This window comes from Chamaea fasciata, unplaced genomic scaffold, assembly GCF_029207755.1.
Source record: "Chamaea fasciata isolate MVZ Bird 193981 ecotype frontalis unplaced genomic scaffold, bChaFas1.0.hap1 SCAF_7, whole genome shotgun sequence".
Taxonomy (NCBI): domain Eukaryota; kingdom Metazoa; phylum Chordata; class Aves; order Passeriformes; family Sylviidae; genus Chamaea; species Chamaea fasciata.
Genome location: NW_027094092.1, coordinates 31,691,043 through 31,709,502, shown reverse-complemented (window position 1 = coordinate 31,709,502; position 18,460 = coordinate 31,691,043). Strand labels below are relative to the sequence as shown.

At 33.6% G+C, this 18,460-nt stretch overlaps 1 protein-coding gene across 1 annotated transcript in view; it reads right to left on the bottom strand.

Moving 5' to 3' along the window:
• LOC136292507 (formin-like) overlaps positions 1 to 18,460 on the bottom strand; it is a 128,430-nt gene that overhangs the window by 12,084 nt on the left and 97,886 nt on the right. The window contains exons 14-15 of the mRNA XM_066188309.1: positions 5,516 to 5,567; positions 2,233 to 2,382 (exon numbers count right to left, since the gene is read on the bottom strand). Of these exons, the coding sequence (XP_066044406.1) occupies positions 2,233 to 2,382; positions 5,516 to 5,567 (202 nt within the window). The remainder of the gene's footprint in view (positions 1 to 2,232; positions 2,383 to 5,515; positions 5,568 to 18,460) is intronic.

Below are 18,460 nucleotides of genomic sequence, written 5' to 3'. Positions count from 1 at the left end.
TGCAATTACTGACTTATTTGATGTTTCTTCCTCTTTAAAACTTCCTTCAAAACAAAATAAGGGTTCACGACAAAAAATTTCTCTTTCCTTTTTTTTTTTTTTTTAAATTAAATTTCAATCTTTAAAAATGCACAACAAATGGTGCATCTAATTAATTAGCCAGTTAAGGAAGACAGCTGTCCATTCCTGTCATTCTAAGGTTTTTAGTTACCAGTCTGCACAATGAGTCTTCGCTTGCTTTCAAACTTTTTTGGACAGCAGTTCATCAACTGTTAGTTTCATACTTTGCTAAACAGGGCCCTTAAATGATCAAGACTTTATGAGACACTTTCAGGTGATGAAAAAAGCTTTTCCACCATTCTAATCTATTGCTTTCACTATGTTAGTCTTTTCAGTAGCACAATACAAAACAATTTAGAATGATGAAAACAGCTCTTCTGTCATTCTAATTTACTATTTACACAAGGCTCCTTATTTTAACAGCTCATCATCTTGATGAATCACACGAATTTTGAATGTAAAGGACAATGAATTGTCCTTTTGAGACGAAGGGAACTTTGTAAAAATAATTTGAAGTGAGCTCTGAAAAGCAGTCTATATGACCCAGAAAGTGTCAGCACTTAGAAGTGTAACACTTAGCACTTAGAAGTTCAATGTATTCTTTTACATTGAACAGGAATAAAGGTATCTGTCAGAGGAACTGATGATATATTTGTTCTTTGTTTATATTTGCAGATTTGATTGACATGGCTATTAAACCACAAGAAATTCTCACTTCACCTGAGTATAAAAGCACAGAACATAGCAGTCTACTTACAAAGATTTCTTGATTATTGTATTGAGATGGTTAAGAAGCTATGTTCTGTTAAAACATAAGGCATTTCGAATTGATTCACTTGAAGGGATCATTATGGACTATTAGCAAGGCGCTAACTACATAAAAAGAAAAGGATGTATGGTCTGGATTTTTTTTTTCCTTGGGTAGTTAACTTCCATTCCTCCTAACTGCTTTTGGAATAAAAATAACTCATGATTCAGCAGAAAATATATCCCTGAGATAATCTCTATCATGACCATAGCAACATGCTTGGGACTTTTTATTTTATACAGTTTTTAACATGAAAACCAAATTTGTGTATTGATTTAGATACAAGGAAATAAAAGATTCTTTGTAAATGTTTGCAGTTGTCAGCTTCCAAAATCAATCAATAAATGATACAAAAAGCTACAACTTCCAAGTATTATAAAACTGTAAGATCTATAAAATAATGCTGCTAAGGTTGATAATTCAGAATTCATAATTTCTACATCTAGTCCCTCAAAAAATCTACTTTATATGAACCTGAAAGCCCCACTCATTTGAAGCAAAATGGAAAATAAAAGTGTGTACTACTTATAATGATGGTACTACTTTTGCTTGTTCTTTTAGAGACATTTTAATCTAACTCTCTGTCAATTTGGAATAAGCACCTGGATTTAAATTTCATGCTGAAAGTAATTGCTCCATTCTTTTCCAAAGAATGACTACATTACCAATCTAGGTCTTTTCAAATGAATTATAACATGCTGAGCATGATGAGCTTGTAGTAGAACTGCTTTTTTGTGTAAAAGATTTTAAGTTTCTTCAAGAAAATCAAGAAAATAATTGAAGGTTTTAGGTTTTTGGGTTCTTTTACTCTAACTAATAAAATCAGGAGACTGTTGTGAGATCTAGCGGCAAGTAGTTTGATGTCCTCAGCAGGACACCAAAAGTCAGAAGTAGTGCTGTAAATTCAGTGTGGGGCTTCGACACTATGCTAAGTGTGGCCTGAATCTCTGGGGCTTCCCTTTGATGCAAGTGCAGTATATTAACTGGAAAAGCATTCACTTTTATTTGTCTGTACTGTCTGCGACAGCAATATCGCCTCATTTAGGCTAGTTCAACATGAAAATGCACAGAGAAGCAATCTGTTATAAATTAGCACAGCTCTCCTTTCATTTTACTAGCTAGTAATTGGAAGGGGTTACAAAAGTGTAATTTATCAGATTATATGTGTTTATCTTTTTGTGGGGACAGCATGCCTTTGGTGAATTTTCCTACGCACCCTGAGGGAATAATCTTTCCTTGATGTCCATTAGATCTGAAAGAAAACAATGACGCCTGTGAAATATGGGAGTATAATTTGTTGGGTTTGAGAAGCAGCAGTTTCCCAGACATCTAAAATGGTATTAATGACTTTATTAGAACCTTACCGTTCCTTCGAAATGCTTTTACTCTCTCGTTTCCAAATGGTCTTGAAGTCACTGCAGAATTCGTACCACACCGTGAAAACGTAGTTTGGTGTGATCTCCTTCTCGCCAGGCTTTGGCTTTATCCCAAAGTATCCTACTGTTTCTTCAAAGCTGCAAGGAAGGAGGAAAGAAAAAATACCAGTCAACACGTAAGCCCACTGGGGAAACAGTTCCTCTGATTCAGTAGTCAAGGCTGGTAATTACCATAATTTCTCCTTAGCCTTGGAAATTACAGCAGCAATTCATGCTAAGCATAACTAACCTTCCAACATCCACCTCTTTTCCAGGAGGATAACTTACAGATGCATGAGCCACCACAGAGGTCTGTCACGCTGGCAAATCATGGGCATTCAACTATAATGAGAAAAACTTAACTTCTTGCATTACAGGAAATGCTGTAATATATTTATTTATTTTATTCTGCTGCACTCCAAGATGATCTTATTCTCCCATTTATCTTTATTGAAGGACCATGGAAGAGTCACACACCAAATCAGGAACAAATCTCTAGGTTTGGTTGAAAATAATCTAGTACTCAGGGAGAATTGAGAGTAGCAACAACCAAGCCACATACAGTGCCAACAGCAATTTTGCAAAAGTTTTACTGAAAATAATATCCTTCCACATGTGTCAATAAACAATTAATTTTACAAAAATACACTGCCAGTATTTTAATGCTTTTAAAAAGATTTTATAATGTAGCTGTTACTGAACTGCTATACAGCTGGATGTTTCCAAAATATTCTTTTATTACAGATAATACTTCCAAGAGCATTTTAACTGATTGTGCATTTTAAACCTTTATGAGATTGCTTTGTATAGATAAAATGGAACAATCCACAAGACTAGGTACTTATATAAATTAAAGCAGGTTCATTTTTGTTAAAGTTGAATCACTTTTCTCTGTGAAGTAGATGAAACAATCCTGAAACATTTGGTGATATTAAAAATAATGCTATAATTTAAAAGCAAAGGTAACAAAACAACATATTTAAAAGTAAGTAATATTTCTTGGCATCATAATTTTATATAATCAGAAGAAAGCTATATTCTTCCTTAGAGCTGCAAATAGGTTCTAAATCTAAACATAGGAGGTGCAAATCCTGAAAATAAAATTAATAATTTTGAAGACCTGTAAGGAGTCTCCAGCCATTCAACATTTGTTATGTGAGCCACAGATGCAGCTTCAGCATATTTCTTCATTTATATTTGCATTTGCATAGTCCACATTGCATATTTTCATATGGAAATACCAAGGTTAGGCTCAAGGTTTCTTCACTTAGTTTGAAGTAAAAGCTCTTTAGCTAGGCTTGAACAATATAAAGTATCCATCAAAAACTACGGAAGTTATCCCTCCAAAATAAAGCAATATATACTCCATCATCTTAACAAAGCAGCTTGGATTTTAGCCACATGAGCTTATATGCTCTGGGATTTTCTTTTCTGATACTTTAAAGATAGAAAACATGCTGTAGAGTAGCTCATATTGTCCAAGGTAAGCTAATAAAATAATAGGTTTTTTAAAACCTCCTATGTGATAACCTTAACCTTTTCCATTTCTTACTAGGTTTTGCATGAAACATTTAAATTTCAAGTTAATTGATGTTCCATATTTAAAGAATCAGAATGAAATATGTGTGTATAAGGCCATAACATTCAGAGCTAATGGGTCTTGGAGCGACACTATGAGGAGATAAATAAATAAGTCAGTAAAAAAATAAAATATAGCTTGAAGTATCTGTGTAAAACATTTTGGCTTTCAAACTTTAAAAATACTGAAACACCTTAGTCATAATTATATGGTTAAAACCACTGATGTCTACTGGGCAATGTAATTTGCATTACATTCACTTGGGCCAAATAATCCTCAGCTGTTCGAAGCACTTTGACTGGGATAGCTGAACCAAGAGCAGCAAGAACAGAGACTCTTCTCAAGTTTGCCTCATGTAACAGCAGCCTCTGGAACACTGTGCACTCTTCTACCTAACAGAACCCTTCATCATCCCAGCTGGGGCATACAGAGGTGAGATCCTGAAATTCTGCACAGTCTCTCTCTGCCTTCATCCTGACACTTCTCATCCTCTCTTCCTTTCTTCATCAGCCTGTCCCCCAGTAGCACTCCTTTGCTTTCACCCACCTTAATCTGGCTTCCTGGGCTACTTTCTGCCTTTCAAAAGCAGTAATTTAAAATACTGAATATTTAGTATATTTGAATTTTAGTACATTTAGTATATTTAAATATTTAGCAATTAAAAAAAGCCAAACTCTGTGTTGGACAACTAATTCCCTAAGTCAACTGCAAGTTGGGCGCAGCTCCATACCCTGGAGAGTCTGTTCTACTCTAGAAAGGCTACAAAGCAGGTAGAATATGAAGACGCCTTGTGCCAAGGAAGTAGCTAAGTAGAGCCAGTCAGACAATTGAAATGAGGAGGTAAAGCCCCAGCTGACATCAGCCAGTTGTTTAGCCCATATTTAGGCATTTTCTGCAAGCAGATAGGAACAGTTCACTTAAGACTTGAACTACATTTGGGAAGTGCCCCTTGCCTCCCTCTTCCTGACTGCCTACGAAAACTAACCAAGGTGGCTCAGGTGGAGTGAGTATGGTCTGGGAAAAGTACAATTAAAATCCAAATTATGACAGATCTCTCTTCAGTGACCAGGAAGAAAAAATATCGATAGGAAGTTTAAAACTCATTTCCCCCCACGCATTTATAGCAGTTCCATAGCTAAGATGGATGCTTCACTCTCATAAAACTATAATTCGGTAAACAAAATGTATTAGTTATATTAACTTACAGAATATTTTATTATCCATCTATAAATCAATTAATCTCACTTTTTCCATATTTTGGTGCCTTTGGCCTAAGTGAGGCACAAATATTCATGCAATAAAAATTTTGGGATTTCAATGGCTTCTTAGGCAACTGAGTGCTGTATACTATGTGCTGAAAAGGTACAGTGATGACAAAATACAGTTTTACATCATAAAGTAGTTAATCACTTATTTATCTATTCTGTAAAACCTCCATCCAGTTCAATGCTGATAATAATTGAAACCTCAAACACAGTACACTGTTTGGATAAAAATGCAAATGAAGTTTTTTTCTGGAAGACTACATAAGTTTTTCAGAAAACACATTACTTCTTTGAAATACAGATCCTTTTTGCTATTTAAATTAATTCCTATGTTCAGTAAAATCTTTGATCAAAATAAACTGTTAAAAAACACTAGCAAAAACCTTACCATTTCTGAGCATTTTCCAAACTGTTCTCTTCTTTCTTCCGTTCTTCTTTAGCTGGCAATGAAAAACATTTTAAAGGTATAAATTACTGTCATACTGTTTTAGGGATCCCACAGATTAAGCATCTTATTTTCAAAACTGCATAGTTTGTATACTAAGTATAAAAAAGTGGCAAACACTTGCTAATTTTCCATTTTTATTTATTTTTTCTAAACAATGAATGTTTCTATTGTACCAATAAAGTGTATTGGATTTGAAAAGTAATTTTAAATCCATATTATAATATATAGTGTTAGGCATTAAGTAAATAAAATGTAAATAATTAAACTTCACTTTCAGATTTTTTAAAAAGAAAATAATATAAGTTGTGTTTGTTTCTTTATTGTTGCAGGCCAGAATTTATGAATTTAAACATGTTTCTGCAGCATAAATTATCGGAAGTTCAACTGGAATTGAACAGGTATCAAACACATTTAACACAAACTGTTCCATAGAGCTATAACATTTTGTTCTGGAAGACGGAAAGTGAAAACGCATGTAGTAGGTTTTAAATGTACAGCATATACATGATTTTTTTTGAAGAATCAGCCAAGAGTTTGAAATACGGTTAGTGAATCTGAGCCCCTCTATTACAGAATGCTCACATGAACTGCTTAAAAGGATTTGATTTTCAAAGGATAAGCATTCTCTACTATTGAAAATGTTTCCTAACCTGGATACTCAAAGCAAGATCACTAATTTTTGTTGATCAAGTCTTCTTAATACAGAGGAGCAACTTCAGCTCCAGCAGAATATCATAGATATAAAATAATATGATTGTGGAAAAGTTATTCTGAATCCACATTAAAATAATCCTGTAAGTGGTAATGCTAATATAAACAGAATTCAGGCATTTTTTTAAACAAAGAATTTCATCTTTTTGCATCTTAGTCTACAGGAGTGCCTGGCTGAAATACAGTTACGAACTTGAGTTCACAGACGAGGCCATTGAGAAACTGGTTCTGAATGACTCAATTTCATTATAAGACTACTGACAAAGAGGTTTGTACTATGATAGTTTGAAATGAAAATAAAAATTGATTGCTTCAGCATGTTTGCTGTTAACAAAACAAATTAATTTCAACTCATATGTTTCCCTGCATTGGCTAAGTGTGTTGGAGATACTTATTCCTATGATTTCAACATGGCCTATAGCCAGAAACAATGTTGTGTGCCCTTTGCAAGGAAAGCAATTAAATTCTATACTATTAGGTTCTCCACCTCAAATCTTAGTGGCAAGACAGCTGCAAATGAAATATATAGGGCAGCTCTGATTTATTGCATTCGTCTCAGGGTCCCAACAATTTGCCTAAAGTTAACACAGTATATTTAATTCATTATTTTCATTTTATACCATTAAAAGTAGAAAACATAGGTTGGAATTCTAATGATTGACAATGATATAAAATTAACTACATAAGCTGAACTGTGTATAACATTGTACAATTCATTATTACACTAATAATTTATTTCTGGTTTTTGAGGAGATGGAAAATCAAGTAAGGCAAATTTCCCAACATAGCTACATTCCCAGCTACAACAGAAAAAATATCTTCAGGTCCCTACACATGAAACAAAGTAACTAACAAGGACAACATGTTTATACATTTATAGTTATTTAGGTGGCAAGACCTGATTTACTGTTTTTAATCTTGCAAGAACAGGATAAGGAAAGATAGTAGAAAGAAATTTTTTTATACAAAGTAAAAAAAAAAAAAAAGGTGTGACTTTTAGGAAGAAACACACATAGTTACATTAATATAACAGTGTTTGTGTTTGCGTACCAATAAAAGGCAAAGCAGGAAGGAAGAAAAAGCTGTATTATATGGCAAACAGTATTTTCTGTATTTTTAACTGTAAACATGTCCACCCAGAAATTGTTTAAAAGCATTTATTTGAAATTTAGATGTTGAGACTTGTTAAGAAAATAAATTAACAACTCCATATAAGAAACTCTGTAATGTGTGAGACAAGAAACCAGAGCAATTCTCTTATCTTCCATAAAATTTCTAACTAATTTTCCACTAAAATTTTGTAATATCCAGCTCTTTTTCTCCCGCTCCACAACCTGCAATGACTAGTACAATCAATGTTGTCAGTACAGGTTTCCATGAAACAATGTATTCTCCTCAGCAGAGTCTTCAAAGCCCCATAGTCAACATATCAATCCTTGTCTTAATTTGTGGCGTTACTGAAGGCAATTCAAATGAATTACACCAATGAAAGAACTTATTTATTTTTATTTCTCTAGCAACACCACATTTTCTTACACAGGATTTTCTTTTTGCAGAAGTGGAATGATGTAATCCTTTCACCCTTAGACCATGTGTTTGATTTCAGGTTCATCAAGTTAAGATTAACAGCCATATCAGACTGGCACAGGGATTCATCCGGCTGAGCATCCTGCCCCTGGCAGGCACTGAAACAGGGGCTCAGTTAGAATTATGGACCAGGACAAACACACTACCCCCAAGTGTACTCTGCCTCGGAGATTCTGTAGCTCAAACGAAGTGTTTCCTGCACTGAATGTCATTGTAATGTAATTCTCAATGGATTCTCCTTCAAGAACTTGCTCACTCTTTGCTCAAGCTTTTATAAGCTCTTTAACTTCCACAACCTGCAGTGGCAAGTGTTCTACAGCCCAACCATATGAAGCACATGTTGTTTGTTTTGAAATGGACACCGGGTATCACCCTTGTATCACAGAAAAGCTGACTGCAGTGAACATTTTAATACGGTGCCTATTGGCATTTGCTTTTTGAAGCAAATTTCCTTACTGTCCCCATTTATGGAGTATTGATTTGGTTTGCAGGTAGGTTTTTGTGCTTTTAAACTGATTTCCATTAGGAGGAAACAAAACAGGAAGCCTCACAGCAAATGCCCTCCAATATTTAATAGGGGAAAAAAGGACCAAAATAAAATTTGGGCCTTCAGACATCTTTGAACACAAGATGTGGATGATCTTATGCATTTACCTTATGAATCAGATATTTGTGATGACTTTTTATACTGAAATGCAGAAGTCAGCATGAAGACTCATGATCCTCTAACAGTTTAAAAAGTGAAGTAGTATTAGAGTGAAATGGTAAAAAAATCTCAAATTTATTCTTTCTACATATTCTACTTGTTGAGGATGGAAGAGTACGTGAAACACTATATTGAAAATGAGAAATTACCAAAAAAATATTTATTTTTACAGGTCTAATGTATGCACAGCAGCTTCCAGTTACAACAGAACCAATACCTCTTCATGCATCAGGCTACTATGAAATAGATCTCTCAAGAACAAAGGAAAGAAAATATTGGACATCAGCACAGACTGAAAATTGAGAAGGTCAGTAACTAACAGAGGCAAGCAGAGAATGATGATGCACTAAGAAAAGTGCAGAGAAAGACAAAGACAAAGAAAGAAAAATGGGTAGCCACAACTACACAAAAATCTCCCAGTTACTTCTGCCCCTCTAGTGAAAATTTCAACACTCATTGAGTCGGATTGGATAAATTTGCTGCTATTTCTCTCTGACCTTAAATGTATCAACATACCTAAGAAGGATAATTCACTGAAGTGTATTGATTTAGTTGGACACATTACAGCTTTTCTTCTATTTTTCAGTATTTTACTAACTTTCAGAATTTAAAGATCTGATGCATAAAGTTTTTACAAATTTTCAAAGGATTTTGGAGCAGTAAAAATCTTCAAAATTACAAGAAAACTGTAACAACTAGCTGTTAGGATGGAAATATCAGAATTCTTAATTTTATATTCTAAGGCTGAGTTCCTGTGATGCAAAAACATATGCTTCAAGAAATTTAAGAGACTGCTTTATAAATTATAGTGTTTTCTGCACAGGAAAAACATCATCCTACAACAAGGTGGCTTGCTCTTTTTTTTTTTTTTCTTTTTTTTTTTTTTTTTCTTTTTTTTTTTTACCTTGAGGAGGGGGATATGTCTTTTCTGACTCATGTCTTCCAATCAATCATAGTTAAGACAGAATCTATGATAAGACACAGACAAAAGAAACCCCAACCAAAACTTAATCTTGAAAGCAAACAACAAAACCAACCAACCAACCAATACAAAATCTCTACTGACATTTCTCTTACAACTTCATAAAGCCTGGACAGAGACTGTTAAAACAGTGACAAAAGGTTATTATGACATTTCTAGACTCACAGGAACCCACCTTCTTCATTAGTCAAAACTAAAACCTCTTAGGAGGGCATGCTGAAATGTAGCCAAAACATGAATCCCATCCTAGAAACTTACCAACCCATGATTTAAGGGCTGAGGAAGAAAGGTATACCCCCGAGAGGTTCAGTTGGGTTATCTTTTCCCAAAGTGAGGAAAGTCACATTCTATGACATTATCAAGTTAGGAGAACAAGCAACAACTGACCTTATTTTCTCAGTCTTTGTAAAGCATGAACCATGCTTTAAAAGCATTATCACCATTTGAAAACAGAGATCCAAATCTCCTACCATTACCATTGCTGATATACTTGCGTATCAGAGGTTGAACCCAGAAGGCTCCCAGCTAGAAGTGTGGTAGATCTATTTCCACTCTCACGTACAATTGTCATGCAAGAGAAATTGTTTAATAATCCTTTTTAATCAGGGACTTTGGAGAGTGGAAGAAAAACCTCAAAGGTGTCCTAGGTGGGCAAAATGACTACAGAGGATCATCAAAAGCTCTACAGTTATACAGTTTTTCTGTTTCTGAACGAAATTCTTGACATGTTTAAACTACTAGCATACTACAATATAGTAGTACATCAACCAGCAAGATTAGAGCAGGATGAAATAAGCTTTCTTTGGTTTTGATTTCAAGATATCTATTAACACTGAAAATTTTTGAATAGATTTTATTTTCAGGAAATCTTTGACTCAAGCCATATTGGCCTAAAAGTAGCAGCATGGCAAATAAAATTTTCATGGGGATGCACTTGCTAGCACATGGCTTTTCTCTGAACTGCAAAGAACTACGATGAGCAATCTAAACCCCCTCCCAAGGGTTGCTGTTTTAGAATCATCGTGGGTTAACTGTGGCCAGTAGCTATGCACCCCAAAACCACTCACTCACTTTTCCCCCTTCCCCCTCAGTCAGATAGAGGAGAGAATAGGAAGAGCAAAAGTGAGAAAAACTTATAGGTCAAGATAAACACAGTTCAATACATGAAGGAAAGGGGAAAAAAAACCCCAAGTGATGCAAGGCCAGAGTGATGCCTAGCCATTTTTGGAGCAATACTACCTCTGCCAAAATCCTTTCCTCTTCATTTTCTTTGCTGAGCATGACATCACATGCATGGAATGCTGAGTCAGCTATCCAGGTTGTGACCCCTTCCAATTCTTGCCCACCCTGGCCTATCACTGAGGGGACAGAGTGAGACAAAGAGAAAGCCCTGACAATGTGCAAGTGCTGCTCAACAGCAGCCAAAACACTCCTGTACTATCAATACTGTTTTAGCCACAAATCCAAAACACATCCTACACCAACTGATGTGAAGAATATTAACTCCATCCCAGCTGGACCCAATACAACAGCACACAGCCACACAGAGTAATCATATAGCCATAGAGACAAATCCTAAGATTTAGACGAACTGGATAATGTGGCTGTTTATATACATCACAATCAAGACTATAGTGATTTTATTTTTATTAAAGGTGTCCAACAACTTGATCCAGCATGTTAAACAATCTGCATGAAGCTTTATTGTTTTTGCTGACGATAGCAAAGCCAACAGCATGTAGCTAACAATGTATAAAAGTGTTCATAAGTATCATCAACACCCGTTTAATCCTTTTATTCTTAGTGTAATCTCCCTTTCTAGAAAAAATGAGACTGGGCTCTACATAAAAGGCCATGAATTATATATATATATATATATATATATATATATATATATATATATATATATGTATGTATATATATATATATGCCATTAAAAAACAAATCTATTTTTTATTATATAATGTGAAATTGTATTTTTATACCTGGCACTGCCTGAATCTGCTTTCTTGAAATGTCAATTTCAAAGGAATGGAAATAAAATAAATAGCATCTTTTAAACAAATAAAAAAATGTCAAGTGCAAATAAACAAGTACTAACAAAAATCCACATATGAATGCAAAAGAATGTACAATCACAAAATGGATAGTCTTCAAGTTCATTTTTTTCATTATCACACTGGAATATATTGTTTTTTAAAAACATGGTTTGACTAACAAGAGTGAGTCTGGAGCTCAGTATGAAAACTGGGGCCTTGGAATTGTTAAAGACCTGGACAATCATTTTCTAATTTAGTGTCATATGCTACTAGGATGACATTTTTAATTTCATACAAACTGAATCTAATTTTAGAACTTTTTGAAAACATATTATAAAATAAAGAATTTAGCAGTAGAGGGTATAAAAGTCCTTAGAAATTAGGTACTTACAGTAAAAATGAATTTTGCAGTTTCAGACATTTATACTTTTAATTCTAACTATTGAGCAAGTTTTCTCAATAATCCTTAATTTTTCACAAATTATGATGTTTCAAAAATTCTAGAGTTGTATATCCTGATCTAGGAAGAGATATTCTCAGTAAAAATCTATCTGTCTAGAGCTGTACATAAAACCTGAATTTTCTCCTACTTCTACATTATTATACTGAGTTACTTCTAATGTAATCCTGTATTTTGAGAAGTAGTATTACTTTTAATTTAGTTCTAAAGGAAAGAATTTTTATTACTAAGTTGATTTCATACATAAACATAGCAAACATGAGAGAACACGTCCAGAGTAAAACATTTTCTGGGTTTTTTTTGTTGTTGTATTGTAAATTAAATTTCAAATTTGAATATGACTGCCAATTATTTCACATGGCCACAGTTCACCATTCTTGTGCTGGAGCTTTTTTGTCTTATAAAAATGTTGAATTTCAGACATAGTGAAAAAAACTTATATGTTCTATACACAACTTACTAGCAAATAATTTTCTCATACCTGATAAACTGTATTTAGCCAGTTACTAACTTCTAATTGGTAGGCTTTATGAACTCAGGGAATTCAACAGATAGCCTGGAAATTCTGTACATTTGATCATACGACTAATAGAGTTTTCTATTAACATGCAAAGAATCCCCAAATAAAACCCCCATGCCCATGAAGAGATTTTCCTTCTATGCTGTCAGTTAAACTAGCAGGTCTGGGAGAGTGGAATCAATGAAACTTGGGTCTACTGTGGGTCTGTACTTTAGTTAGTTCCCAGATGGATTCATTAATGTTTAATTAAGGGGTGAGTTCATGATACAGCCTTGCTCTCCCTGGAAGGCTAATAGGGTCACTCTTGTCTATTTAGCCACATATTTTTATTGAGATTTTTAAGAGTTTAATATCCCAGGATCTCTAACCTTGTCACATTTGGTCAAAATTGGACAAAGCATTAAAAATTAGTGGCAGGGGAATAATCAACAAGCAGTGTGATCATATGAGCCTTATTTCTTTTATCTTTTCTTTAAATAAAAATATATCAATTTTTTAACACAGAATTTGGCTATGCCTTTTTTTAAACAGTTTAAACACTGGTATAGACATCTTAAATCCTTTCAAAACAATCGTCAGAACACTTGCTGCCATGAGGTCTTAATCACCCTTCCTGAAACAGTTCTCACAAGTTTACTTTCCTCTGCAGCGGTACAGAAGGGGTTTTTTTAACTAAGAAGCCCACATCCAGTGATGTGAATGTAAAAATGTTCCTACAGCACAGTCTCTGTGCAGTCTTGGAAAGCTTCTTAACAAACAAGTATCCCACAAGTTATCAGGAATATAAGTTGTCAACCTGTATCTTAGGTATGTGTCGAGAAATAATTAATGTTGATCATATAGAAATTATTAAATATTAGATTAAGTATTTTTAATGTTACGAAAACATAACAAATTACAGACACTTGCACGCACACAGAGAGACACACAATACCAGCAGAACATGCTCAAGCAACACATTCAAGAAAGTGTTTATTATCATAGGTAATAAAAAACCTAGGAAATTATGTTTTCTTTTGAAAGTGATAATGCTGTCTATAAATGTGCCAGAACATAGTGTTGAAGGTCATTTTACCAGAACATTAAAACTAACCAGGAAGAAAAAAAAAGTTTAATTTATTTTCATAAATTTTTCCGTTTCTTAAAAGGTATGTTTCTTAGTATGATGCTTCTATTGTATTTTGTGAAAGATTTTTAAACTAAAAGAAAATTAGCTTCCATACAAAAGAGTAATTTTTTCATTAAAGCTAGGACTAACTAGTCTTATTTTCCTGCATTCTGGAGGCATGAATTATGAAACAAGAGTTAGCATTACATTTTAAAATTTTATTTATTTAATTAAATTATTTGAAACGCCATTCTGTTAAAATGTAACCAAGGCATTAATCCCACATTCTCCCACACTTGGTTTTCCAGATAATAACTATTTTTAAATCATGTTAGTGCTTAAACACTAGAGAGATACATACTCTAATTCTACTTTCTAATAAACTCCTATAATGTTGTGTTTTAATTCCAAGATTAATCTCTGACTAAATGTATCTAAACAGTTTACGGAACTGTAAAATTAGTTCTAATTCCTTTCAAACAGAACAAGGTTAAATCCAATCTGTTCTGTGTCTGGGAAAACTAACTATCCAGATTATCTGTAACGACAATCTATTTTTGTAAGCAGAAGAAAAAATTTTGAAGATTGGCCCATTCTTATACCAAGGACAGTGTTTTTAAATAGTTGAGTAATTACTGAAATCCAGTCAGAAGCAGGTAATCTCAAAAAAAGAAAAAAAAAGAGTATTATTGAAGAAAAAAATAATTTGATGGTGAACCAACTGCTAATCTGTTGGGCAACGAATGAATAACTATACAAATATAATTAAACTAATTTCAGAAAAGCTTTGTGAAATTTGTGGCCTGAAAAGTTTGAGGAGAGCAAATCCACAGCAGTGCCTCCTCCTGTGGAATGATAACAATGATTTATGAAGCTCAAGTTATTTCTGCTGATTGAGCTCAGTCAAGATTGGTTTCACATGATCAGCTAAAGTACAGAAATCCATGATGTGCAGTGGCCCCACATGTTTGAACACACTAGGACATGCTCTTCTAGGTGATCCAAACGTTGGGGGTGGGGGGGGTTAAAAGCTGCTGCTTTGTTTTCCCTGCGTTTTCCCCTCATTAGGATACACTCCTCCTGCAGTTAGCCACTTCTGGTGGTCGGGAGCAAAGTCTCATTGTAAATGCACAGCAGGATAGTGGCAAAGCTGAGATTAATTCTCCATAGATTTATATAGACCTTTCTCACTGCTGATTGCTTGTACTGTTTCAAAGGTGCGTATGTTGCCTTTTTTTATTGCTGGTTACTGACTTTATTCCAGCATATGGTGGTTGGCGCCATGACACAAAGTGAACATTTTATACTAGAATTAAAGTGGATATTTGACAGTTTCTGTCAGAAAGTTCAGAGCAAAGAATTTGCGAGACAAGATTTATTGCATATTTTATATGGGACACATCTGTTTCTTTGCTATGTTTCTCTTTAAACAGAAAAATAGCAATGAAGTTTCCTTAAGAAACAAAGGCTGTCAATAAAAGGCATGAACAGAAAAACTACATTATTGAGAATGAATTTAATCATTCTGACCTTCTAAAAATGTGTTGCTTGGAAGTATGACAATCACTTTTCCCTTTCTGTTCAGCCATACAGACAGTATAGATTTTCAAATACACAGCTACCCATATTTAAGGGTAAATAAAATAAAAGTGAAAATAAAATTAAATCTAAGTATTGATATTGGATATTCACATTTAAAAGCAAGGTGAAATATTAAGGTAGATTTTCCCTATTTTTTTAGCATCTGCAACTGCTTTTTAATGATGTGAAATGTGTCAAATAAACACCCTTTCTTCTAAAAATCTTATGAAACTATACATCAATTATACAAAGATATACAGCAATCCTACCCACATCCATCTATTAATATCACAAAATCTGATATAGTTTGGCCTCTGAAGTTCAATTTAGTCTTCTTAACACCTGAATCAAAACTGAATTTGAAGAACACCTAGCAGGATCTTTTTTAAGAAAAAAAATGCATGCATTAAACAAGAAAGTAAAAATCTTTCAATAAAATTCTATATTTTTAACCAACGGTAGTACTGTTTATAAAGATTCATATTTAGTGCAAAACCCTAAGATTCAGCTTGAGAAATATAAAGTTTAAATAGGTGGAATTAAACAATAACAAAAAAAAGAAAATATATTGCTCAAAAATCACATATGCTTTTATGAAAAGGCATGGGTGTCTTATTACTTCTAATTAAAAAAAACAACAATAGAAAAATCCCTTCTGTTAAACTACATAAATTCTAAACAAATAGTATGACAAATAGTTATAAATACTTACAGGCTCAATACTTTCTCAAACAAAAATATTGGAATTTCTTCTACAAAATAACAAATATTTGTTAAATTATTTCATTCTTCCAATGCATTAATTCTTGTTTTTTACTCAAAGATTTTCTAGAACTTCAATTTATGTAGGAAAATTTATATAGCTACCAGTCTGAAAACCCTGTAATTTGAAATAAAATGCAAAAGAGAGTCAAACTTAGTATTTTTTCTTTTTGATTCTTTTGATTTTTTGATTCTTTTTAATGATGTTTCAACAAGAAACACCAAACTGCATTCAAATACAAGGCACTGATATTTTTCTGAGCTTGTCTTCGTGATAAACACATAAAAGAACATATTTGAAAATAGGATCTCTCAATTTCTAAATAAAAACCTGCAAACCTACTATTCTCCTGATAAGGAGATTTTGGGAAAAGTAAAGCATGTGTGACACATTAGTCAGGTCATTTAATTCATTCCTTGAGAGTACTCAGACACAACCACGATGAGAAAAATGAGAGTGCATACAAAAAAAAAATAATAATAAATTCTCATGTTAGCCTAATTTAAGACTGGGAAAATTACAAGAGTTATTACTGCGTCTACCTGATCTATTTTGGTGTTTTACAGCTTGCTTATTTTCTGTTGAACTCTATGCTGAGAGCATCTAGAATTTTTTCCCTGCAGTGTATGGAAATATTTTTAAATGTTTATGTTTATGCTCATATAAAAGGAAAGAAGAGGATATAAGTGTTAGACAACAAGACCAGGGAATGTGAGTGCAGCTCAGCACATCACTGCAGACTTTCTGCTTGATGTACCTCTAGGCCTTTATTATTACCTTCGTGTTTATAAGACACCTCCTATCTCTTGGAAATGGCTTTAACTCAGTAGTAACAGTAGATCTGTGCAAAAGACAATCCCAACTTTCCCATTAGAAGAAGAGTTAAATATAATTGAAGTCACAGTTAAGTCACTCTCGTTTTGATGCGATACTGTCTACTGAACCGCACAAAAAACTATTTCTGAGAAAGATAATTAACACAAACAATTTGTTTCTAAATTCATGATCCTGTAATAAAACAGTCATAATGAGCTTAACTCCTCTTAGTTTTTTCTCTATTAGAACAAAAAGTCTTGAATCTTAACTTAAAAAACTTTTTAAAAAAGTGAATAAATCATATGCAGGTGAAAGTAATAATATACTTTGGAATTTGGTTCATCTGCATCTGTAACCATAAAATGTTCTTTAAATCAAATATTTAAAAGGAAAACTTACTTCAGAAATATATTGCCAGTAAATTTATTGGCAATATTTTTAAAATTTGGGCAGAAATTTTAATACTGAGAAAATTTACTTAATTCATGAGAAAACCAAACCAGTATCAAATTACATTACAAAGGAAAATGATTGGAATTCAAAAGAAAGAGCAGTCAAGGAAGAACAGTCAAAGTTCCCCTGTGTTTATTTCAAATAGACATTATAGAATTAGCTCTCCTAAATAAAGCTGGGGATTCTCTGTTCTAGGAATTGCCCAGTTACATGTAAGGAAAGAATTCCTGATGAGTAAAGCTTAATAATCTTTAACATATGCCCTATGCAATTCCACTTTAAGTCAATGGTGGGTCAAGCCCTTTGTGTAAAACTGAAGTTAAGGAAACACACTCTAAACATTTACTGATAAACTGTATTGATAACTACACAGATAATCAAACCAAACACATTTTTTAGAGCATTTTTTTCCTTTTAGCATTATACTCTTTAACATTTGAAGATTTCTGCTTGGCCAGAGAAGATACGCTGTTGTGTCTACGCAGGCATCTCTGCCTGTCCTAGGGCATCAGGAACCTCTGTAAAACCACATTCTGTTCCAGAGATGGCAACACTTCGTGGAGGGAACTTTCAGACTGAAAGACATTCCCAAGATGAAAGACTTCATACACATGCTTTGTACAAACAGTTATATCCTGATGTCAGCTCAGAAGCTGAAGTCCGTAAAAAATATTTTTGACACTTTCAAAATGGTTGACTTGGGACAATGTTTAGATAGCTGAAAAATTCTGATCCTAAAAAGTTTGATTTGATTTACATGCCATGAAAGAAATACTGTTCCAATAAATTTCATACATACATCTCTTAAGAGAAATAAAACTTCTGATTTCTCCAATAATTTTGTATTACATCATGGGTATTAATGCTAACATTCATTATGTTTTGAACACTCAAGGTGTTCAAATGCATGGTGAAGGCTCTTCACAGGATGAAGGTAATTTTTAAAATATCTTGCCATGGCATCTGAAGTATTTAGGCACAAAAATATCAGAGAAGTTGCAGGAAAGGTTGAATGATGATCTGAAATCAGACTCTCTTTTTACATTTCAGAGCAGTCTGTCTTTAATCACAGCTGTAATCTCACAATACTGTATTATCCATATGGTTTTACTCTGTCATTCCTCAATTTTGAGAGCTTAGTAGCAACCTAGTGCTTTAT